This window comes from Varroa jacobsoni, unplaced genomic scaffold, assembly GCF_002532875.2.
Source record: "Varroa jacobsoni isolate VJ856 unplaced genomic scaffold, vjacob_1.0 scaffold_963, whole genome shotgun sequence".
NCBI classification, from domain to species: Eukaryota; Metazoa; Arthropoda; class Arachnida; order Mesostigmata; family Varroidae; genus Varroa; species Varroa jacobsoni.
This window is the reverse complement of record NW_019213865.1, coordinates 71,985-96,458: the sequence shown is the minus strand read 5'-3', so window position 1 is coordinate 96,458 and position 24,474 is coordinate 71,985. Positions and strand designations below refer to the sequence as shown.

Here is a 24,474-nt window from a genome sequence, read left to right as displayed (position 1 = left end):
GCGGACTGATCATTTACTGCAATAATCCCCGACACATTTTAAAGTGGCCTATTTGTACGAAATAAAAATTGCTGATTAGGAAAATCCAACTGGTTCATCCTATGAAGGGCTGTGGATTTTAATAAAAGGCCTCTTCTGGGCCGTGTCAATGATTCATTCGCTGATGATAACCCCGATCTAGGTCTTCTTCTCAGGCTGTTTTGTCTTACTCGCAGCTGTATATGACGCTCGTAGCGGTTTCATTATTCTTCATCCCAACAATCATCATTGCGGCATGCTATTCCATCATTGTGTATACTATCTGGACGAAGTCCAAGGTGCTCTCATATCCTAAGAGTAGCCTCACCAGCAGCAAGGTCTCAAAGTCCAGTCTTTCCGTTGGTAAGTGCTTGCACCTGCATGTATACAGAGCCGTTTTTACCTGTAATTTAAATTCAAAGGTACACAAGCACGGTAAATCATTTTCATTATGCATTCGCAATAAACATAGATACCAGTAAATATCAAATAAACATACTATATACCATATTAGTATGTTTATTTGGTATTTACTTAAGTTATGAGCAGATCTAAATATGAAGTAAGTATCGCTGCATCCATTATGCTCGCTTGGCCAGTTAACGGAACCACTGGATGGATTTTCTCTATATAGGGCTTAACACTCCTAGTCGCTGGAAGATTTCTATCGCTCGTATGCTTTTTTAGGTGGTGTCTCAACAAAGAGTCAAAAAAGCTGCCACTCTTCAGGTGGTACGAACAGCGATACGGAAAGTAAACGTGCATCTTCCCGAGGAATCATTCCGAAAGCGAAGATTAAAACAATCAAAATGACTCTAATTATCGTATTTGGTAAGATCCTCGAGAGAATCATACATACACGCGGGTAGTAGTAATAAAAAAAAAAAAAACATGAATTGAACGCACCGACTCGTAGTGTATTTGTCTAATAAATGACGTACTCTGACACACGTATGTCGGTCACACCATTTGAAATACGCAGCTGTTTTACACACGGGCTAAAAATCACAACAAACTCATACGCTAACGAATAACAATACGAGCTACTCTATAGGCTTTCGGTATGCTGTCCGATACATACGGTGCCCCTAGACAGTGTTGACCAATCGCTCCTTTCAGTTGAAAACTCTGAAGTTCTGGCTTATTTAAAAGAAACTTGCTCTTACAAAATAAAAGTAATTTTTAGCCAGTTGGCTGAAAGTCAGTCCCGTAAACACAACAAACAAATATATACACTTCAAACGTTTCATAAATTTGTTCGATGTACTTACATGTGTACACTACAAGGTCGTCAGAACGCGCATATTTATAGGAAGAATGCTTCTTTCTTGTCGATTCCGTCTTGGTCAATCACAAAGTCTGTATTCCTATATAGAAACATGTATCTCTTATATTTCGGTCGATGTAGGCAGCTAAAGGGAAGTAAAGGTTATACTGAAGCTGACCGAAGTTAGACACGCATTGTATACATGATATATATATATTCCACAGTTGTTAGGATAATGACTTTTGAGAATGGCTCGTACTTCAGTGCGATCGATATGATAGCTTCTATCGGTAGTGCATTGTTCACAAGCTATGAAATCTACTGTGAAATTTACTGTGCAGGATTGCCGGAATTAAGCACTCGCCACGTGAGAAACCTGCCTTATAACACACGTTTTGATATACACGCAGAGGGCATAGACTGGGTGGCAAATCGCGTTTTTGCGTGCGTAACCGTAAACATGCGGTCATTGCTAGTTCAAGTCTCAGCGTTGGTAAATGATTTCTATGACATGTGATGAGTATCGCGCCGCTTCATAGGTCTGTTAACGAAAATCCAGCTAATTAAAGCTACAACTTTCAATCCTTGATGCTAAAGCAAAAAAGTGATTTAGATGACCTATTTGCATGGTAAAAATAGCCAAAGGTGTCCCAGGTGCGTGCATGTAAGTGAGCGTGTTTACTGTCCAACGTGTTTGACACCTTATTCAATTCACGCCGGAAAGATAGAGGGAAATTTCAATAATCAGCAGTTTCTAAAGCGATCCACCTTTAATATAAAGTTCTGTTATGTTTTAATTGACGTTTACGTGAAAAAAGTTTAAATACGTTATTCGAACTCGTGTAATGACGGATCTTTGATATCAAGGTCGGACAATGCTGTCATCGATTTACTAAAGTTTCTGATTTCTTCGCCAATCACAGTACAGTGAATATATTAGGCCGCTCACAGAACAAAGTCGTGTGCATCAGATATGGAGAGCAAAAAAAGATAGATAGGCTTGATACATGAGGCAAGGTCCATGCTCGGAAAGCTGTCTATTGTCTTAACGGTACAGCGATCGAGTCCTTTTATAGGATTAAATAAATATGACATTTCGAATTCTATCGACTTGGTACCACTGTTAAACATTCGTTTAGACAGCGGACCCTTATCAGCATCAAAATGAAACGTATCGAAATGTCCGGCTTCGACCTTTGACTAGTACAGGGCAGCCATGTTACTGCTGCATTATCGCAGAGTCTCGCTTAACCTAACGGCCAACGAGAGATGCATGGCCTCTCTTTTAACTGATCGTGGCAATAGGCCAGTATTTCTTCCCCAATGCCAATTAGTATTTTTTCACTACGACGCCGCATGCGGCTTTACTTTTTGGAAACACTGAAAGACGATCGCACATTTTAGGCCGGTGTAATGCGGGGAGGGTCCTATAACGTAGAGGATAGCGGCAATAGGTCGAGGTCGCTTTTGCAAGAGTTCCGTACAGTTACCAAGAGCGTTGGCAGAGCTCTGGGAGGACTGTCTCAAAACTCCGGTTTGCATTGAGTTTGAATGTCACGTCTTCGAAAAACGCTTACGTACTTTTTTACGGTCGAGTATTCAAGTGTTTAGGTTTGATCGGTTATTGTGGTAAAACGATGATAGTGCAGTGTTGGTTATCAACAGAAACTTAATTTTCAAACATTTCATTCGCGAATATTTACGTATACGCATACATCAGCGCTAAAATCATTGCAAGAGATGTGTTATGTTGGTTTCAGCCGAAATCATACTGGCAGTTATAAACATTTGTTAATCTAGTTACGCCGTGCACAAACCGGCCCTAGTTAAATTCGTACACTGTCTATTTCAGGAGCGGTTTCAACTCAGGACAGTGCAGGCTTTCCCAATTACCCATTACTAATAATTATCGTTGTCCACTGACAGCGAACAACGGATCAAATGAATTTGAAACGAGTATTGAATATATAGGCTTTCTTTTTTTTTTTTTTTTTTTTTTTTGTTAGACTCGAACTAGGCTATTCTTTGGCCTTAAGGGATAGGCAGACAGACGGCGTACTTGTCCTGTCGATAGGCAAGTGGACAATTAGCAACGCCAAGACTTTAGCCAAATCATAGTTTGTCAGATCAGTGACGAATCGCGCCGCTTATTGCAGTAAAGGATACAATTGTCGGCCGTCCGCCAGGATAATGAGTAGATTATTGGACAATAAAAAGGTTTTTTTTTTTGAAATATTCTTGATAGATCTAACATTGTATTGATTTGTTATAATCTGTTGAACACAGATCGTGCGTCAGACAGAGGACCGAAGATTAGACTTTTTCCGATAAGAACCAAGAGATCATTAGTCGGCAAACATTAACGATGTCATACACTCATGCTACTACAGGTGTAGTTTTGAAACGTTCATTGTAGCAAGATACGACGAACGTAACTGCATCTATCAAATGCTGCCTGATCTCTTCTTTCAAATGAAGTTTAATAACACATTTGTGGAGTTTTTGGTCGTTACTTTGCTTCCTCAGCTGCTTTACGAACAGAGTAAATTGTACATTAATAACAACTCGCCACTTCTGCTCCTGCCTGACCCTGTGCGATTGAACCTCAGTAAAAAATAATAATAATAATCTGAATAAGCCACCTAAGTCTCTATTCGTCACCGAAACTGACGTCGTCTGTCATGTTACTGTTGAAACAGTTGAAATAGTAAATAAGTATGACCCTCGAACGCCAACAGACAAACCAGAAGAAAGAGTAAACATGTACCGGCCCTTGCATTTTCATTTAGCTCTGTTCCGTTAAATGCCGAAGTATGTCACCGAACCAACTCTGTAACGAAGAAAAGAAGGACTTTCCGATGACTTCTTTTTTTTGCCCATCTAGTGGAATGCGTTATTGGGAAACTCGATGCATTTTTCTGACCCGTCGGACAGTCAGCGATCGGTTTAAGCCGTCGAGTACGGACATCACCATATGAGGCTTATAGATTATTTTAGGCGTCTGAGCTCTCCCTGTTTACTGGTCTGATGGACCATGCTTTTCTGAGTATGAAAAACGACTTTAGCAAAATATAGTTTGCAGTTTCTAAGTTACTGCCAATAGACTGCAGGAACTAGATATCTCCCAGAGGATGTTATTGTGCTCTCAATGAGTTAAACTTGTCTTCCGTAAAATTTCCGTAACTACGAACAATGGAGATCGCGGCGCTGACTGCGAAGATTTGTGTCATCAAGCCCATTTTCTTCTCCATAAGAAGGATTGTTTCCAAAATAAAGTTTGACTCAGTTCAGACGTTGTCGCTAGAAAAGTCTAAACTCAACAAGCGCGATATTTACTGTGAAAATCCTATGCAGGCTGGATATGATCTAGCGCGTAGTTTAATTAGCCTCTTGTCTTATAAAATGTTAATTATACGCGGACTGCACCTCCAATCTCAATTCTTCAATAGGGGCCGATGTTATTTCCATAATTGTCCATACTATGAGTATGATACTAGATCCCTAAGGTAAAACATTAGTTTGCCATGTTAATTACTTGACTGAAAGCGTTTCAGTCGAGGTCAGAGGGAAGTACTTAAAATCCACAGGCTGGTGCAAACAGTTAGACGGGTACCAAATTATAAGTTGTAAGGAGTGGCCTAACAAGCAAAGCAGCTGACTTGATAAAGGATCGTTCAGCTATGTCCTTTCAGTAAGATCGCTGTAACCCGGAGTACGTGGCACAGCAGTATCTATGATAGATCCTTAAAAGAGGATATACCTAGAAACGGGATAGACTCGTCTACAAGTCTTGCTAGCGAACAGTAATCTATGCTGATATTTTAGTGTCTTCTCTGTATGGTACGACTTAATAAACGAGACATTTAACGTCCTTTTTAGTGATCTACGTTTCTCTTTTTATGCTTTCTTCGTATCAGTTAGGCTATATGCCCTCCTACATTGATCACTACATAGCCATTTGTTACGCAACGATATTTATCATCACATTAGCAATAGTGCGAATTCGAGTATGGGGCCGTATATGTTTTCACCAGCTCAACGCTGCTCGTTTTTCTTGCTGCTATTTTGACATCGTGCTGCACTCTACTCCACCTCACAATGGTCTCCAATGTCGTCCGATGTAATTTGTTGACGCTATCAGTATTCGTGCTGTGCTGGAGTCCGTACATGATCTACGACCTGCTACAGGTCTATGGCTATGCGGTGATCGAGGACCGGAAAACAGCGACGGCAGTGGCAACATTCATGCAGTCGTTGGCACCACTTAACTCGCTCGCCAATCCAATGATCTACTGCCTTTTCTCTACACACGTCTGCAGGAATATCAGGTAAGAATGACAGCATAGCCAGAACAACAGCTGCTGGCCTGATCAGCAAATAGGCACCGTTAACTATCGAGATGTAACAATCTACATAAAGTGTTAGCGAGGGTAAATCACAGCAGAACCTAGGCGGGCTTTACCATTCGGCTGAGACGAAATATCCAAATCCGATACATAATCTGTATCATAGCATTTGTAATTAAACGACTATTGGAAGTTCAAGATTTAAACGAACGGTTAAGTTAAAAGGACACTTAACCAAAACGCTACTTGGGCTTTTTTGCATTTTTTTTTTCTCATTCGTCTATCAGTGGTAATATGTATGTTAGAGAAGTCCTTTACATGTCAAATCTGTAATAGATAATATACGATACAGAACACACAGGGTCGACTGATACTGAGATTAGTTCAACTTCACTATCGGTTAACTTGAAATAGAAGCTTTAAATGTCCAAATCCTCTAAAAATTGTGCTAACATTATTACTGTTTAAGATTAACTATCTCACTTCATTTTTGATTCATCTTTTGTGTGATTGATTTGAGCACGAACAAAATCTACTAAATCTAAATTAAAATGAGGCCATACGTTTCCCCTTTTCAAAACGTGCAACCAGATGGTATACGTTTGCACCAGCCTATTCCACCAGTGTTTCATACATGTTCATTAGAGATTAACTAAACGAGACTAATCTTTTTATATAGATGTTTTTTTTTTTTTTTATATACAAAACGAGCATACACAGCTGGCAGTATAGGCTCTAAAATCAAACTTCAAAACCTTACCAACATGTAAATCGATTGTTTTTGTATCACGGAAGCGATCAGTGCAAACTTGCATGCGTACCCAATGACGAATAAAGAGTGTGTTTATCTAATTCATGATGGCCAACTTGGACAGAAAGATTGAGAATTTTTGTCCGAACGGATTTAGTATACACTTCGGGGAAGAAAACAAACAAGAGTAATCTCATTTGTCCTTCGGTGGATATTGTTCCCTTTATTGGGTAATCAGTTTTACACTAGAAACACCTACAACAAACGCTAGCACCTGTAGCTGGTTAGTAAATCGTCACAAGACTCCAAAAGAAGGAGTCGCGCTATTGCTTTTTGTTCATTGTTGTTATTATATAAATAAGCAAAAAAGTTTGTCTGCACGAAACTTTTCTTCTGATCATCTAATTATCTAGAGAGCCAAAAAGGTGCGTATCTTTGTGTTGCAAGGTTTCTCCATTGAAAGATTCTAGTTCTTCCGATCCGGTCTAATCGACACAAATACTGCTTACACGATCGGCATCATCGAGCAAAGGGTTTTGCCTTAACGGAAACCCCCCACACCCCCGTTTCCCGCATAAATGTTCTGATTCGATACAGCTTTCTAGATGGTTTGTTACCGTCCTTAACATAACAAGGTAACTGACATGTGTGCACAGTTCTAAGAAAAGCCCATGACACTCGATGTTACGCCTTTTAATCCGTATCGAGGCTCTATAGCAAATCGTAATGTGCTTTTCTGACGGACGTTCTCCTTATTCTGCAACTCGATCTTTCCTTTTCTACTTCATCGTTCAATGAACAAGTTGTACTTAGTTTTCTTGGAATTTTCAATGATATAAGAACATACTCAGATATACACTGGGCGAAATATATTTATATATCTATTACTGTATAACAAGATACCCAAAATAGCCTTACATCTTGCAAAATATGTCGATCTAATTTATCATGGATTGTTCTAGTGACACATACAAACGATGGGCTTTAATTTTTCTATACAAGCGACATATCTTACTCCTACTCTCATCAACTTTTCACTCAATAACTCAAAACATCAATTGTTTTTTTGTCTACCGTTAGTTCTTAATTAGCGATTTCGTTTAGGTCCACGAAACCTCAGATCAGCTTGTGGAAATGAATATTATAGTTACTCGGAGCTTATGGGCGAATTTCGACGCATTAGCTGAATTTCTGCGAGGTTAAGGCACTAGTTTCAGTGAAGACAAGCGCTTATATCGCTGAAGTACAACGATGCACCCTAGACTGGACCGCGTTCCTGCAGCGATTTTCTCTCATCTTACTGCAGTAGCAGGATGTAGTATAGGGGGTCTAACGCGATGGCCGATGTAAATCAGGCTGATGACAGAGAGTTTCTTACGGCCGGATTTCAAGGGGCCCAATACGCACGATGACATGTGTTACGCAAAGATAAAGTCAACCTGAATATATTCGCAGACGTGAGGAAGAAAAAACATCATTGATCACTTGAGGTGCTGAGTGCCAGCCGTATTTGAACCGTGCATAATATCATGAATACACATAATTTTCGCAAACATCAATCAGTTGTTTACTTGTTTGACGTAGACGATTCAAAGAAAGATTGTATAAAGAAAGTTCACGAATAGTTTCGAAGTGCCCCTTTCTAAAATTAGAGATGCAAACGAAAAAAAAAAAAAACGCAATTCTATTTTAACATCTATAGCCTAACAAACTCATTAAAATCGATTTATTCATTTATATACTATCGCAGACTTACGATAGATGTAAAGCGTTTGCCCGATCCCTACCGTTATTGCCTTTGTTACCGAATGTTGAGAAAAACTGCATTTCGATGGAGTTAGACATAAGACACCGGACCGTCCCGTTCCAACCGAAGAATACACTTTAAATCTATTGGGTTACTAATACTCCCTTTTTTACACTCCCTTGTTCCTGTGTTTACTCCCTTGTTCTTCTTCCGTGACTGAGCAAGCTATACTTCTGTTAGATGACAGCTGTAACTAAACAAGACGACGATTCCTAATTTTAGCATTGTCTGTCTCAATTCGTTGGTCGGCTAATTTTAATTGAACGTCTATATGAAAATTAACACTTCAATCTAAGTGTTTCCTATGTGTTGTCCGTAGCGTAAATGAAACCATAGACAATTGCAGTGTTTCCTCTGGTATTAAACCCGTAACGTGAAATAGGCAGCAGTCGATCTAGCTAAACTTCGCACTACCCTACTGATTGATATACGGTTCTAGCAGCCAGTGACGATTCATTAAGGTCATAACCTTGTGTCGACTATCAATGAAAATATCAACAATCGATAGTTAATGATTAAGTAGGTGCTGGCCTCTAGCTCCTTTTTCTTCTAATCGTACACTTCTCCACGTGTTTCTCTAACAAAAAATTTGTTTGTTTCGTTCTTTTATTTGCACACACTGTGACCTTATTAATCAACAAATCTGCAGGGATCTCATAAGGACCCACTTCATGGTGACTAAATACACCCCTAAACTACCCGAGTACAAGCACTGAATTCTACGCTGTAGTAGTGGCCGCCGCCGCCGCCGCCGCCATCGCAGCAGCAGCAGCAGCAGCAGCAGCAGTAGATTGATAAACTCGATATGGGCGTATGCGTCTGTGTACATACAGTCATGAGTTGACCATGAGCGAATAAAAAATTCCATAGGACCGAATGCTTTTGCGATTGGATATGTTCTTTCGCTCGAACCGCTATTAAACAAGGCCGCTTCGCTGCTATTTGCTTGCTAGAAATAGGTCACCGCCCAACACCTACTTTACAGTACGTCCTAAGTCAAGGAAGGAGGTGAGCATCGACTTCGGCTTTTATTAACTATAGAGTTCACCGATCGCTGACTCGTGAAAGTTCATGTCGTTCAAGTCTCGCTGATCCGCCGCTTTGATCGTTTTCTACCACCCCAATTGTCTTTCTGAAGATGCTTGGTATCCTTTCTACAGCCAAAGACATTGTGTCAACGCGACAAGGCGGCCCGCTGAAAACGCTAGGAGGTGTCCCACAGAACCTTATGCCTTATACTTGTGCCAATCAGCACGAATAGAGTAATTGGGCTTTCGACGTCTTCATTTTCACATAGGCAGCATCGGACCAATATGTCCTCTTTCCTTACTCTATTTCTTCATCTCTGCTGTACGTCCCTATTTTTGCGCCGGCTGGTAGTAAGCGCACCAAAAAATTAATTAGTATTCGTCGAATAGTATATTTCAAATAGATTTCCCGTTTTACCAGATGTCTTTTTCTCGGGCAAAATGTGGTAAACATACACGAAAAATGAACATTGATTGGTACGCGGCACTTTCTATTTTGCGCTAGAAACTGAAGTACGGCCTGAGAATGATCACACACCTAAGATCAGGATTTACGTGTGAAAAAACGTCCCTGTTTAAGGCTGTTATTTAGCGTCTCGGGCGTTTCTAAAACTGCATGCCAAAAAATAAGCGAAAATCGAATGTAAAAAATGTATCGTCTCCTATTTAAATTTTCCGAGCGCGTATAAAAACAGAAGAGGCCTATCAGCTTAGTGGTTCATTAGCTAAATTAGTAAGCATGAAAAGAGAAGCCGAATGTATTAACGGTTATAGGCAGAATGGTCACGTTCGTGCGCGATGATGCCCACAAGCGAGTTCGAGCCCGTACGGATAAACGTATTTAAGTATATTATATGCCTAGGTCTGTTGGTGTTTCTCTCAAACCCTAGTCGAAGACCACAGATTGGCTTGACATATACGATAGATGTCCGTTTGATTATATACACATATATATATATATATATATGTCCCTCCGACAGTGAGTCAGTAACGAGTTGTTTATTTTTTTCACGAGTAGTACTACAAATTGAAAACGAAAACAAACTAAAAAAAGAAACGAAAGCAAAATACGGTCTAATTATGTTCGCGCATGTGAATGTTATGCTAAGCTGTTACAAAATGCTGCTTCTGCTGCGCTGATTCCCACTGTCGTAGTACTATTATCTATGAATTGAGAAGCGTTTTCGGGGGGGCGCGATACGCTGTTCCTTGAGGAAACAACGTTGACGCTTGAAATAGTCGCTATTAAATTACTAGTTTTCTTTCTATGTAGTGATGCTTGTTCCGAGCAAACCGTAAGTAGATAACTTTAAATTTGCTAGACGACACGACAGTTCAAGCTGACACATGGACAATCTGCCTGGGATAGATGGCTCTACATGGAGCTAGTTGCGGACCAACCAATGCAGGGGGATGTCGGACAATTTCTACTTCTGCAATAATGATTCTATAATAATGATCTGGAAAATTAAGAACGGCGCTTGGATCGTTCAGACCTGAGGAACAAAACTAATAACCTTAACAAAAAAAGTTTTCAAGTACGAGTAATGATTTAACGAGAAAAAAGCCTATTCGATAATTGATTCCAAAGCTTTGTAGGAATACATCGTGTTACGTCTCAGGCTTTAGATTACTGCGTTTCTGTCTGTATCTCACGCTGTCCCTCACTTAATGCGTACTGTTTTATTCGAAAATCAGCAGTTCGTCAATACAACTCACCGCAAGCGACACCACTTGGCCTATACTCCGCTTCCATATATCCTTTCACATGCCCCATAGAAAAAACTCATCGGTGAGCCATGCTCCTACTTTCTTCTGCATTGGGTTTGTCTGAAAACACGACAACTGCTTTTGATGCGACCGGCATTGGGCATGCAATATGTCGAATGTTTGCCGCCGTCCTCCTTAGTTCACTCAGCGTTGTCCTTAACACAGATATCGTTTTTCTCTATAAACGACCCTGGCACTCGTTTTCTTCATTGTTCACCTGTGTGGCCTGTTCAACGACTTTATACGCGACGCGTATGCGGCCTGATTCTACCTCAACGTCACATTACTACGACGATTCACCAAAACATAGGAATCATCGTTGGTTCGATTGGCTCGCAGGCAAGCTGTGTACGTGCTTCCTTTGCAGCAGCTCAGCGGAAACGAGAAGAGACGCCAACAACACAACGAGCACGATAACGTCTAGTCATCGCCGACTCACTACGTCCAACTATGCGTCCCTATCTACCTCACTCAGGTTAGTCGGAAGTGTTTCATCCCCGTCACGTCGCAGTAAATAACGTGTTTATTTGCTAAACTTACGGATATGTGGTAGTTTCAGTTTGAATATGGCCGTATACAGAGACATCTCGTTTCGAGCCGAAAGCCAGTCGTCTAAGGTAAAGACTAATGGCCCAAGGACAAAACGTGAAACTTTTCTAGTCTCACCATTTTATTCTGCAGATGATTTATCGCTGCCTGTATGCTATGTAGTATATAAAAACTAGCAGGCATCTCGGGAGAACTAGAGCAGAAAAACTAATCCACATTGTGATACAGTGGCTATGCCTTTGCCTGCTAAATTTTAGAAGAACTGGGAGTTCAGGTGCGGGGCTGGAAGTAAACACCAGCTTTTAAATTGAAAATCAATTGTGTCAAATCATATTCAACTAAGGTAGTAGCACGCGACGCAAAACCTAAATCAATTACACTACAAGAAGGGCTAGATTATAATTGTAATTAAGAACGTGTAAGGGGATGGATGTAACGGTAAGAAAAGTTCAGCTCAACGGACTTTTACGCCATGGGAAGGTTTCGTCATCTGCTACCCAGTCGCTATATGCTTCATTGGAGCTGAGTCTGTTCGATATTCACCTATATGTGGACCTCTGCCAACCTCTATACATGCTCATGAACAATTGAAAAGGAAAGCTCCCGAATCTAAAAGCTGTATGATCCTGTCAGAGTATCAAGTTATGCACTAGCTGGATGGTGAACTATGTTATGCATTGCCTGCACAAAAGTACCCGAATCATCCGATTCACGTAAGCCATATTTAATGCGATAATCTAACTTGCTAAGGGCCTTACGATACTGGATCTGTTATAGGCAGGCTTGGCGAGCGTATGCGACACCAGAGACCCGTTATATTTAAAAATAATAGAGCTTCTTTATGGAAAACCCGCAAGTTATTAAGCATACAGATTTGCGACTTTTTAAAGGTATATCGGAGCTCGGCTGAGAAGTCGACCAGTTTCTAATTTTGATTTGTGGCTGATTTTCAATCTTTTTCTCTGTAAATTGAATTACCCAGGATATAAACTGCAGAACCGCTATGAAGGTCATCGAGGAAAGGACCCAGGGCATAACTAAATTTACATTAGTCCACCATCGAAAACCGCGAAGAACAGGCTTATATTGCGCAGTGTCAGCCCCAATGTAAAGCACTGTATTTCCTTTCATCGGTTATTGGCTATCCGATGGGTCTTGCTGAACGTCTCTGGCTTTTTTCTTTACCAGACCAACGAAACAATATGTCATGACAACTATTATTGACGTTGAAACTCGGAACAGCGGTGCTCGTATATTTTGTGATTTATGCACTGAAAGAGATGCACATTAGCTATCCAGACCCGCCTTCTCTCCTGAAACTAGCAAAGGTGCCAGCTGTTGAGTCTCCTTGTGGCGCCTATTTGTCATTTCATATTGACCGCCTAGAAGTTTGCAGCTATCAGCCATAAAATGTCCATATTTCCATATAGCCATAAATCCCATTTAGGGAATTTATCTTATTACGAGTCTAATTAATTTTTTTACCCAGCTTCTAACGATACATTCATACGAAACTAGTGTTTTTCATTGTAAATAAGGTGTACGGTCATAGGATGGCACGTAAAGTTAAGAGATCTCAATAGAAAATGTCGTGCATCAAGATCACTAGGAGAACTTGAAATTTTGACAGTTTCCTTAAGGTATATTCATCTCTGTTGGCTTACCGTTCTCCATTAACAAGCAATGACTAACAAGCAGAAGTGCTTTGAACAGAAAGTGAGTTTCTCTTAAATCTATTTCTCAGAAACCTTCTCAAGCAAGAATTCTAGTTACAGGAAACAACTGCATACAAAAATGGCTTTTAACTGGATAGTGGGCAGTAAATAGAATCAAACCTGATATTGATACGTGTACGCAGGCACCACGACAGAAGGGGGAGTTTAGCTCCCTACAGCCTAAATAAGTATAACTTTTGGATAGATTTTGAAATATTAAATACTGATCAATTAAACTCAGTTTGTTTAATGATTGTGTTTACTTATAATTTTTTCAAGGAAGTGAACTTGTTTGTGTGGGGCCGTATATGACTCGCGAACCAAATAGACCATAGTCAACTCTGAACATCCCAGTTTAAGTAACCTCTTAAATCCTAAATTCAATCTTGGGCATAATCAAGGACGATAGAGCAGATGTGTGTGTATATCTGTTTGTTTGATAATCGAGGACACGGCAGAACGAAGAAGAGAGTAAAAAGGGAAAAGATGAAAGATCAGTTATCTAAAACGTTGACAATTCCACTCTTTCCGCTGGCACTCAATATTATCGCTATTTGAAAGTTTGTGAAAATCATTAAATCAAGTGCCATGTTCCTTTGATTTTCCCATGGCAACTACAGATGATAACAATAGTGAATCTCTTTCCTGGTTATAACTATTGCTACTGCTTGATATCGGCTATTTCTACCGATATAAGACACGTAAGCAAGTTCAAGGGTCAACAATGCGATGAGTTCCAATCGTCTTTTTATTCTTCTAAGAAGTAATGGACCCACAGCGCAGGCCTACATAACATAAAAATTTGGTCATGTTCTTTATATCTAATAACTTTCGCATACAAAACGAAAACTGCATTTACCTGTAGAGCACTTCCTTATCTGACTGGCCTGACCGGATAGCCTTTCCGTCTCTCTCGTAGATGCTACATCTCTTTCACTGCTCAAGCATCTGTTTTCTTGTACTGGCATTTGTATTGTTTATTATCGCTCATGGCATGGCAATACGATATTTGCTAAGCAGCGCACTTTGCTCCTCATTTACCCAATTTCGTAATCACTACCAGCATCCCAGCCATTGGTACATGCAAGGGGAGTACTCTTAGCGAGGCAACTGGCTATCCAGCCAAACTTGGGATGATAGATGGCTGATCTTAGCCCGTCCGATAACAACCCTCGGAAGCGCTTTATCCTCCATTCGCTGTACTGATTTGGCCTACCTCAGTCTGTGCTGTTCTATGGCCCTGGCGTCGTTCGTGGTGACCTTGTTCTTGAAAATGTGAAGCGGCGGCGCCAGAGCATACGGCAATTGCATGTCGTGCTTTATCCTTTTCGCTTCCGCCGTTGGTAGTCGCTCTCGTCGTCAACATCTAACATTATGATTTGAGAAGCCCCGGCGCCTCGTTCAGTGTAAAACAAGTAGGCCAAACGATCGTCTGGAACGACACGTGTGTGATAGGTGTGAGCGTGCACGTCATGACTAAGTGGCTTTTGTTTGCGATCTATCTATAAGGCTGCTGATAGCAGCAATCAATAAACATGTGGCCTCAAGCTAGCTCCGACAGTACCACAGCCCTTCCGCTAATCTCCCGATTCTGCCTCTTCCCTTTGTACAATATACTTGAAGACTGCCAAGACAATAAACAATATAACGAATTGTCAGCACCCAAAAGCGACCGCGTGATTTGTTTGTAACAGCGGTTCTTAACGTATAAACAACGGATTTTAATGAAACGGAGCCAGTGCTGGTTGTTGTAAAGTTGAAGTTAATATATATCATGCTAACCGGGATGTATCAGTGAAGTTATGGCAGAGATATGCAGCATTAACTTCTCACTCTCTGATAATTATGCTTATGAAATATGCAGCTCAAAGCGTTTGTATGAACTGTACAATTTGATAATACTAACTAAAGACTGCAGTGACCGTAAGTGTGACAGATGTTCAACTGAGTCGAGTTTTTAACAGTTTCTAACACTAAAGATCATTGATATTCGCTTTAGGCGTAAGAATTTCCGTAGACACAATTTGCACTCGGCAGACCCTACAAGGATATAATCTTCTCTGGAAATTGTGTATATATTACAGATTAATATTCTTGGTTATCTTTTGTATACCTGTTTGTTAGGCCTATAAGGAGGGACAATACGTTAGGACAATACGATATGTGAGGCAGTCTAACTAACGAAGCATCTTATGACCTTGTTGTGCACAGTACATATGATAATCCCTGTTTCTATCTTCATTTAAAAAGCCACAAAAGAAACAATTCCAAGCTCAAAGCATGGAAACGTTGTTGGAATATTTAGCTCGTTGAAAAAAATCAACTTATCCCCATAACGCCGAACAAACTCGTCGACAGTTTTTTTCGCTAGGGGTAACCACACAGAACGCACTCAGCCGTTTCTCTATACCCGGACATTTATCGCTTTACCGTTGTTTTCCAACTCTGAAGTGAACATGCAACCATATGAAATGTGGATTGCAGTAGAGCCCCATTCTGATGTTTTTATTGTGAGATAATTCCATCCTCCTTGGATCCTATATAATGGATTGTATATTAATCGAAATGTACTGTATTTCCCGTTCACCTCAGGTTGTTGTGCAAGCAACAGTTCATTGTTACAGCGTCGATCTCTCACCTATAGAGAAAGCTTGATGCTGATGAGCATCTGGTATCGCTCCGTTGACGTGACGCCTCAATAATCACGATACGAACATGTCTGGATAATCCCAGCGTGGAGATTTCCTACGCTCGTCTTATCCGAAACTAGTATCACAGGGTGCGGAATGTATTTCCACAGTACGGCTGCTGATAACAGGACGGACCAGGACAACTAGTGGACCAACAAGCCCATCGACGGCCACAACATGTTGAGGAATCATGGCATTCGGTAATGGCTGCTTTTCTCTGTCTCGAAATAGAAACAATTTTTCTGTGGTACTATGGCGATGAAGATGCAACTTGAACGCTATTGGGGCTAGGATCGGGATGGGCATCCTCGATAACAGAATGATGATGCTTTGACGAACGCGGCCTTTTTGAGATAGTACAGGGATATCAGGGGAAATAAAAAGCAGAAGCGTCCCTCGACTGCCTTACTATATTCTGCCGCATTTGATTAATACCGAACAAACGATGGTCACGTTCACTCGATGCAAAGCTGGCCTATGTGCTACCGCTGCCATTGTTGTGTATTGCAAAGCGGGGAACGAAAGTAAGGAAAGTGGCCGAAAAGATTAAATATAGGCCGTTTGTACGAGTACCGTACCACGTCATCTATTGAATTAATCTGCACGTAGCACAGAAAAAGCGATCAGCAGAACGTGCCATGGTAATGAGACTGGAGAATGCTATATGATGTAAATATCTGCGATCAAAGCTTAAATGCACATCGAAACTGCTGGTTGATGTTTTGCGAAGGAAAAGACCAAAATAAGCCTTCAGGGGTGACATGCTGTCAGTAGAAGCATAGACTCTTTGCGTCCCATGTATTTCTGAAAAGTATGTCTCAGTGCTTTTTAACTGAAGTATTTTTTACCTATTCAATTGAGATTTCTGCGAAACTTCATTGAGGTCAGATTTAAATAAATTAAAATTAAGGACTGTCATAATGGCCGTTATCCTTTAAACATAACTTCTCCACGAAACGATATTAATTATTTTGATATACCTATTAGTGAGCAGACTTACAGTTGCTATACGGAGCTCCGAAATTAAATCGTACAATTTCTCAAGGATAGTTGCATTTTGATTAACCAGGTCGTCATTATAAGGAAAAAGAGGATTATCTGCGAAAAATCGGAAACCGCAGTTTAAAGCTTCCCTATATAAGCACAAATAAAAAAAAAAAGAAGATTCTATTGATTTGTGCAATTTATAATGCTAGGTTTAGAAGAGGCTTTTTCAACCCTTCGCCTTTCTTGTACTACTTAATTTACTGCCTCTCATAACAGGTATTCTCTCGTACGCCTTTAAGCTTCTCTATACATACGTATTTGTATGGTAGCGCAGGTTCCATGACAGTAGAAACTGACGTAATTCCCTTCCTGTGTCCGCTTGTTGATCATCATTTGTCGCTTTTTGTGCTTGCGGGTTCAATTTGTCATTATGATGCCTAATATTACCCTATGAAAGTAAACAACAGCAATCACTCTTAGTTTTGACTCAGCACAGATTTCCACCCATCTTTATTGTCTGTTCGTCATACTTACCTGATGACTCTAATGAACACACACCTGTTACTACGCGAGTATATCTGTCTATTGATGTAGTGTTGGAAGCACTGTACGCTGACATCGAAAATACACACGAGCAAAGCGTCTTTGTAAAGCAGTCATAAAATAACAGCGTTGAACCATTTGGTCCAAGGTTTTGTGACACGTTTGTTGCACGCAGATTGAGTTAACCGAGTAGAATTCGGCCCGATCCTGGCCATTTCAGGCCAAATGATGATCCCCTAAGGAGTGTACATGACATGAGAGTATTTGTTCTCTGCGTAGCGAGGTGGAAAAAATCGCGTCACTGGCAGTAGCCACAGGCAGCGGCGTTGTCCATGATTGCGGAAGTCGTTGCAAAGGCGTTGGCAGACCTCTGATGGGTCCGGCCTCGGCCCACGTTTAATTCCGCAGAAATTGAACCTTGGGTAGAGTCGGACCTACACAGTTCGCCAACACTGGCCGTGTCTGCAGATAGATAAAACATAGCAGTTGCCTCCACTTGCCGTTTCTATCACTGGCGACTGATTTCTGTGTCGGCAGGGGAGACGACGATACGGAACAGGGTTGCGAAGATGCAAATGACGGCATATTGTCTATTTAGAGAGCAACTACTCACCAGTGAGTTCATCTGGGACACTACGGGGTATTTTCGCTATGTTGGTTATGCTCCGTTACTACAAAACGGAATAATCTTCTAGTCAAGATAGAGTCAATAATGCTTTGTATGCCAATTACGTAACGAGGATTCGTAATGGACATTCGCCTATCACATGTGGCAACGCGTTCGAAAGCAAAGGCTTACGAGTATAGAAAAAGATGACTGTTTTTTTTCGGAGAACGATTGTTATTAAGTTGCCACTTAAGGAGATGCTGTTCTGGTGGCTCGTCACTTTCGAGCTCATTCTTGTAATACAGAATATACGTGGGGACCAGAAGATAAAGGGAACAAATAGATCTTACGTCAAAAGTCTAAAGACGAGCATATTGTCGCCTGTCGAAATTTCGATCGAATATTTAAACATAAGTTCTGGAGGAGTTATATCGTAACACATTTACAGAGAACGAACTTGGCGTCATTCTTTGCGAATCATTCGTAAAGCTGAACTGTTTGTGTGTATGAACACATTAAAATCATTGGAAGAGCATCAATAAGCTGTCATTACCATCAAACAGCTATATAATTTTCACAGTAAAAATTTTAATTTCGACGCCTAGCATGATTTTCTGTCTGCGAACAGTTGAAATGAAGCTATATCTAACTAATACAGGAATCGTGCCAAATTCCCGCATTTGCATACTCTACCATCATTTTGCAGACCTGATTAATGGCCTATTCGCAGAGAAGTTCGGTATAACGCTTAGATTGCTCTCGCCTTCCTGCAAATTGTCTCGTATTTATCTCATCGATCTTTTGGTGCTCTGCTTTGAAAGTCTTCCCTAAATGTCAACGAAGTCCCCCCTTACTGGCCTGATCCTTAACCATGTCTGTAGCCAGAGGCGTGGCTAATGCTTCAGCCGATAACTCTATTCTCGTCTAGAGCACTTTTTAGACGATGTTACTTCCTCCGTAAACTTACCTGCTCTCAAATGGCTTCGTGCTATCCAGTCTTTTTTCGTTGTTTACTCGTAATCTTTGAGACGTTACTAATACAAAATTTCCCGACTATCCAGATCCATCTAGACAGAGCACAGAAAAATCAGTTATACATCGAAGAACTTATGGGCATTGTCATGGGTCAACTAATAGGGTACCTGGCCGCGTTCTGCTTTCCGCTGTCATTTTATATGGCTGGCGCTAAACTTCATTTTTCTTTAACAAAAATACTAACGCGTATTTACAAGGTAAGATAGAATTTGAAAGGCGAAATGGTACGTATGAATCTATGCGTTAGACCTTTGCAACGTAGTAAGTACGCACAGCTTGTTCGCGGGGGCATAATTATGCCTCTCAGCTATCCCTCTATTTCTCCATAGTGCGCTCAGATATTTCGAAGCACTAGAACGCAACCGAGGGTGAACCGTGGTGGAACAAGCTGTTTTAGGCTAGTGATACGAGGAAAATAGGGGTTACAACAGCTGAGGGTCATAAAGGCTCTTAGCGCCTTAAGTGCCCTCACAGGTTGGAGACTCTGATAGAAACTCTAGCTTGATTTTCAGTACATTCAGCAACTACTGAAAGTACCTTCTTTGTTCGCCGCAGGCAGAAGATGGGGTCGTGTCTGTTTCTCTCCACCCAAACGCGTATTGGTGTCGCGCTCTATATCTAACTACTAAACCAATAGCTGATCAAAGGAAAAGAATGCTACCCAGTGAAGAAATCCAGCAACTTGAGCTAGAAAGTTAAGGAAAGGGTGAAAGTAGCAGGCCGTCATGCTTCAATCACATTTTCTTGTATAACATCACAACCCCTCGCAGCTTATTAAATTACTTACGGGACAGCTGCAAGCCTAGTAAGAGAAAGGTATTAATATTCTTTGTTGTGTTGGAACCTAGTATTTGTGATACGTTCGGGGCCATAGGACAGAACCTGTACACCTTCCTAGATTTTAGCATTATGATGTATGACGTTACAAATTCATGGTACACGACTAATAACTAACCAGAACGGGAAGTGGAATAGCGTATAGAATGACAGTTCTACTTAAAAAGTATATGTTGTATTTGTATAAAGCGATATGATCGGCTTGATGAAAAACGAGAAAAGGCCCATTGTATATATATATACATATATATATATATATATATATATAGATATGGATATATATATATATATATATATATCCATATCTATATCTATATGCATCTTCTATCTTGTCGTCGACCTAGTTGATCAAAGTACCAAAGGCAGCAATTGGTTTTGCTCTTTGCCGCAAAAATCATTGTCGCAGGAATTTCTTTTTCTATGGCAGCCACAACCCGCTGACAACTGCTTCCAATAGGTTTGTCCTAAAAGGACCAAAATCCCTTGTTTCTCAAATGCAAAAGGCCTGCGTAATAGTGCGGCCGGCTTTGTAAGCCTGTCGTGCTCTGCGCCCAGTACTGCACAGGCTTTGAAATATTTTGAGTGACATGTAAAGGGACTAGCGTGCTACTCACCGCCTCATCCCCATTTCCTCTGTGTAAAGAAGTTATTCGAGTTCCAAGCAGTCCTTCAACGGGAGTTCTGTGGTACCCCATATAAGCGATACCATCCCTGAAAGCCAGTGAACCATTCGATTTATTTCTGCGTGTTGTTGGCCCTGGTGACCTCAGTACTATACAAAAAAACGTATTACCCGCAAATGATGAATTGAATTAGGCACAGTGGAAAACAACAGCTGTTGCTGGAGTGCCAACAATCTTCATTATGAGATCTCCCGTATATACGATGGCGAATCTGCCAGACGATGCACTTCATACGATCAAAAAAATGTGTTGAAAACACGATTGTCCACCCCATCACCTATGTGATGTGTTTCGGTATTGTCTGGTTATGAGACTCGCGCGAGTATGTGCGCGCCAATATACATTGCTGTTACATGAGTATATACGAATGAAAACAGTTATATAATTAGCACTGACTGTTTTATTGTCACTCTAAATCAAAAATATGTAGCCAAGCTTTTTTGTATTCAGCACAGAGGGTGCTATCTCTGTAATGTCCATAGTCTTGCAAAGGCTTCGTGCTTAAATTTAAGTCGGTAAAATCTAGCTTTAGGGATAATGCTGCCAGGGATAGTATACGCTGATTAGCATTGTTCCATTGGCTGATTTAACGCTAGCCCTTTGTCGGTTGGCCTATTGGTCATCGGGGTTTAGCATGCGAAATGTCTACATTGAGGGAGACTCAGCAGCCATTATGTACCTCGTATGTACCATGAAGACAAAGCAACCCTGCAAGCAAGAGGGTTGCTTTGTCTTCATGGTACAAGCAAGAGAAAGTCGCTTAACCGTTGTGATCACAGGTGAAGATACCGTAGTGATCGTTGCCTCGATTAGGGCTGATCGACGATAAATTAAATGTTTTCCAAGAAATTAATTGACATTATTATTACTATTAAATTCTCCTTTAGAAAAAGAACGATTGAACAAGCCATCCGAAACAACCGTGACACATAACTTTAGTTCAATAAATTCAACCATTTAATTCATTCGACCGTTTGCACAGATGAGGATACGTGAGGTGTAAAAGTGAACTTCATTCAGCTTGCTCACAACCTACTAACAGTTCCCGTTATTCTCTTCTAATTATTGCGGATGAAATTTTCATCGTCTGTAAACTTATACGCCAGTTCATTCCTCTATTTTGCACTGGCAACTTTAAGAGGGATACGTATAACCATTTAGCTACTAACACGCTAAGTAAGTTGAGCAAATCAAACGCACACACGTTCAGTGAATAAAAAAAAATACCAATATATTTCATTTGTCAGTATTCTAACTAGAACGCTACAAAAAGGTAATAATATATAAATAATTATATCTTATTACATTGCTGAGTCGCATAGTTATGGCGATTCGTTCAGCCTTTGTTGTGTATCCTTCGCTTTTATATCTGCTGTGATAAAAACGTAAATACTTGCGCTTGTAGCGCTGCTCATCCATAAGAATTGTTTAAAGGTGTCCTGACGCCCAACGACTCCATACTTCGAGAAGGTTACTTGTTGGCTAAGCGACAAAAAAATCTCAGAAACCCTTGCCTAGTGAAGTGTGTAAGAAGTGTGGCATCTCAAAAATATCCCATTTGCATATACTTTGAGCATTTTCAAAAGGAGACTAAGAAAAATGCCAACTCCTTGTGTTGTGGAATCGTCTGCTCGAACGGCTCATAGTTTTTCAGGCGGATCTAGTTAATGAATCGACAGCAAAAACAAAACGTTTTCGTACCTGTATTTACACATAGCGAATAAAACCGGCTAACAGGCACCACTAAATGTTGTTACAGCATAGTAAGGTATGAGTCCTATGTCGGGTCCCCATTATCACCTTTTAAAGAGGTTAGCATATTGCTTCACGCACTGGTGTTCCAGTGCGTGAAGCAATTATAATAACTTACGTAATCCATAATGTTTATGCCTCCTATAAATGTCTAAAAAGATACTTATGGTCGGAATATATGTGTCATATTTTTATTACTATTATTATAGCCTATGATATTTCAAGTTAAATAAACACAAAAAATATCTAAACAATAGTATAGGACTAATTTGGTGCAGCTAGGGAGAGTTTTTCAAGAAACATAGAACGTGGGACTCATGGGAATGAACAACTAATTTATTCTGTTTCAGACGCTTCATTTCGACCTATTCATAGGTGGAAATGAATGTCATTTATGTGCGAAGTGTCCGAAGACGTTTGATCTTTAACTAGGCCCAAATAGGGAGTGTAGCACTAATGGACTACTCAACGTGACGACAAACATTTACAGGGGTTGATCAGTTTCAGATCTTAAATGTTTTCTCGCTTCATCACGCATGTACTGCAGTACACTTCGTTGACGAAACTTACCTAATCCAACAACTTTTTGATGTTAAGAACTTAACCACGACTCTAGATATTGTTTTATAGGGTACTGGTGTACAATGAGCAAACCAGATTTGCTTTTAGCTTCGTACGACATTATGAACCACCTTCCTGTTACGTTGAAATGTTGGTTCAGACTGTGAAGCAGAAATAATCAGTGCCTAAAAGAGCTAGGACGACAAAGCTAAAACCCTAGCAATTCATTGGCTTACTGAGGTGATCCGACTAGTCAGGTTCACTTGTTAGGGCACGATCATTTTAAATTTCAATCGAAATAGAAAAAAAACAAAATTTGAACCGGTAAAATTTTGAAGCTAAAGTGATATATTCCTGTTTTATAGAGCCCGTTTGATATTAATCTGTTAATGTATGCTTGTAGTCATACGTAGTACATCGTAAGGGTCTGAACACCAGTTAACAACACTCCATGAGGTCTCACAAAAATTCGGTAAAAGTCGTTCGATGAGTTTATTTATAGCAGAAGTCGGTGATTTTCGCAGATGCGACATCCAAACACTCTAGCGCAGATCGAACGATTCGTCGAGGTATAAACGATTTTGCGCAATGTCGACATTGACAATTTTATTGGTCATCGGTACAAGTATTATTACTAGGGCAATATATGCTTCTGCCCCTTGTAGTAACCAGTCTAGTCGATAATTTAATCCGCTGTGTGATATTCTGTATGTTCGTAAGTGATATGCTATTACATGTAAACGATCGGAGCAAAGCTCGCTTACGAGAACAGATTAAGATTAAATAATAGACCAAGTTTTACGGGAACAGAATGCTTACTTTTCTGTAATAGGGTGATCTAAAAAAGTAAACGGAATTAATTATTTACAAAATACAGAAAATTTTGCGGACAAAAAGCAAACTCAAGGTATCTGGTCTTGTCATACCTTGAGATGATAAATGGTCACATTATACAACGATAAATACAACTTATCTTTGACTGTTATTCTTTCAGTCAAATTATGTTATGCCATCGACCTTAGTATTATGCTCAGCAAAGATAATTGCAATAGAAAAAAGCAAACCCTGGTCCCTGTGCATCGGGTTTCCTTCCTGAAATCAAGTCAGGGTGGATGAAGATATGTTAAGAAAGACAACTGAAACATATCGGAAGTTCCTGTAAATTGATCTAGATAACGACATGATGAACTATCTAGGTAGATAAGGGGATCGATGCGTCTGCTGGTAGCCAGAGAGTACTTCACAGACATATAAAGATTAATCGAACGCCATGCTTTTGTGAATCCATTGTTCGGCTTCTTGTTTTACGTCTTTTTTCTTGACATAGAGATACGAGCAGGGACAAACAGCAAAATGAAGCTCTAGGATATTCCCTAAAAGGATACCAGTACTCGAGCTCGTAGTATTTTCTAGATGAAATTATAGAGTGAACGGAGTATTCCCATTGCACGTCCTTCTGGCCTGCCTCTTTTTCTTTAGTTGACTTTCAATCCTGGCTGGGATGGAGCACGAGCTATCAAGCTTTCAG

At 40.3% G+C, this 24,474-nt stretch overlaps 1 protein-coding gene and 1 long non-coding RNA gene across 6 annotated transcripts in view; one reads left to right on the top strand and one right to left on the bottom strand.

Moving 5' to 3' along the window:
- The window catches only part of LOC111265359 (cardioacceleratory peptide receptor), a 50,378-nt gene that overhangs the window by 23,215 nt on the left and 2,689 nt on the right, over positions 1 to 24,474 (top strand). For 2 of the 5 annotated variants that reach the window (XM_022841960.2, XM_086970464.1), the window contains exons 6-9: positions 216 to 381; positions 706 to 849; positions 5,427 to 5,613; positions 11,298 to 11,462. In XM_022841960.2, coding sequence (XP_022697695.1) covers positions 216 to 381; positions 706 to 849; positions 5,427 to 5,613; positions 11,298 to 11,462 — 662 coding nt within the window. Of the gene's footprint in view, positions 1 to 215; positions 382 to 705; positions 850 to 5,426; positions 5,614 to 8,838; positions 8,864 to 11,297; positions 11,463 to 15,843; positions 16,844 to 24,474 lie in introns of those variants that run through there. The other 3 variants (XR_002683422.2, XR_002683420.2, XM_022841961.2) reach the window with 3 other exon arrangements.
- On the bottom strand, positions 344 to 17,364 carry LOC147752817 (uncharacterized). Its single transcript, XR_015313038.1, has 3 exons — positions 17,243 to 17,364; positions 14,111 to 14,683; positions 344 to 421 (listed from the first exon to the last, which is right to left on the bottom strand). It is a non-coding gene; the product is annotated as an uncharacterized LOC147752817 (long non-coding RNA).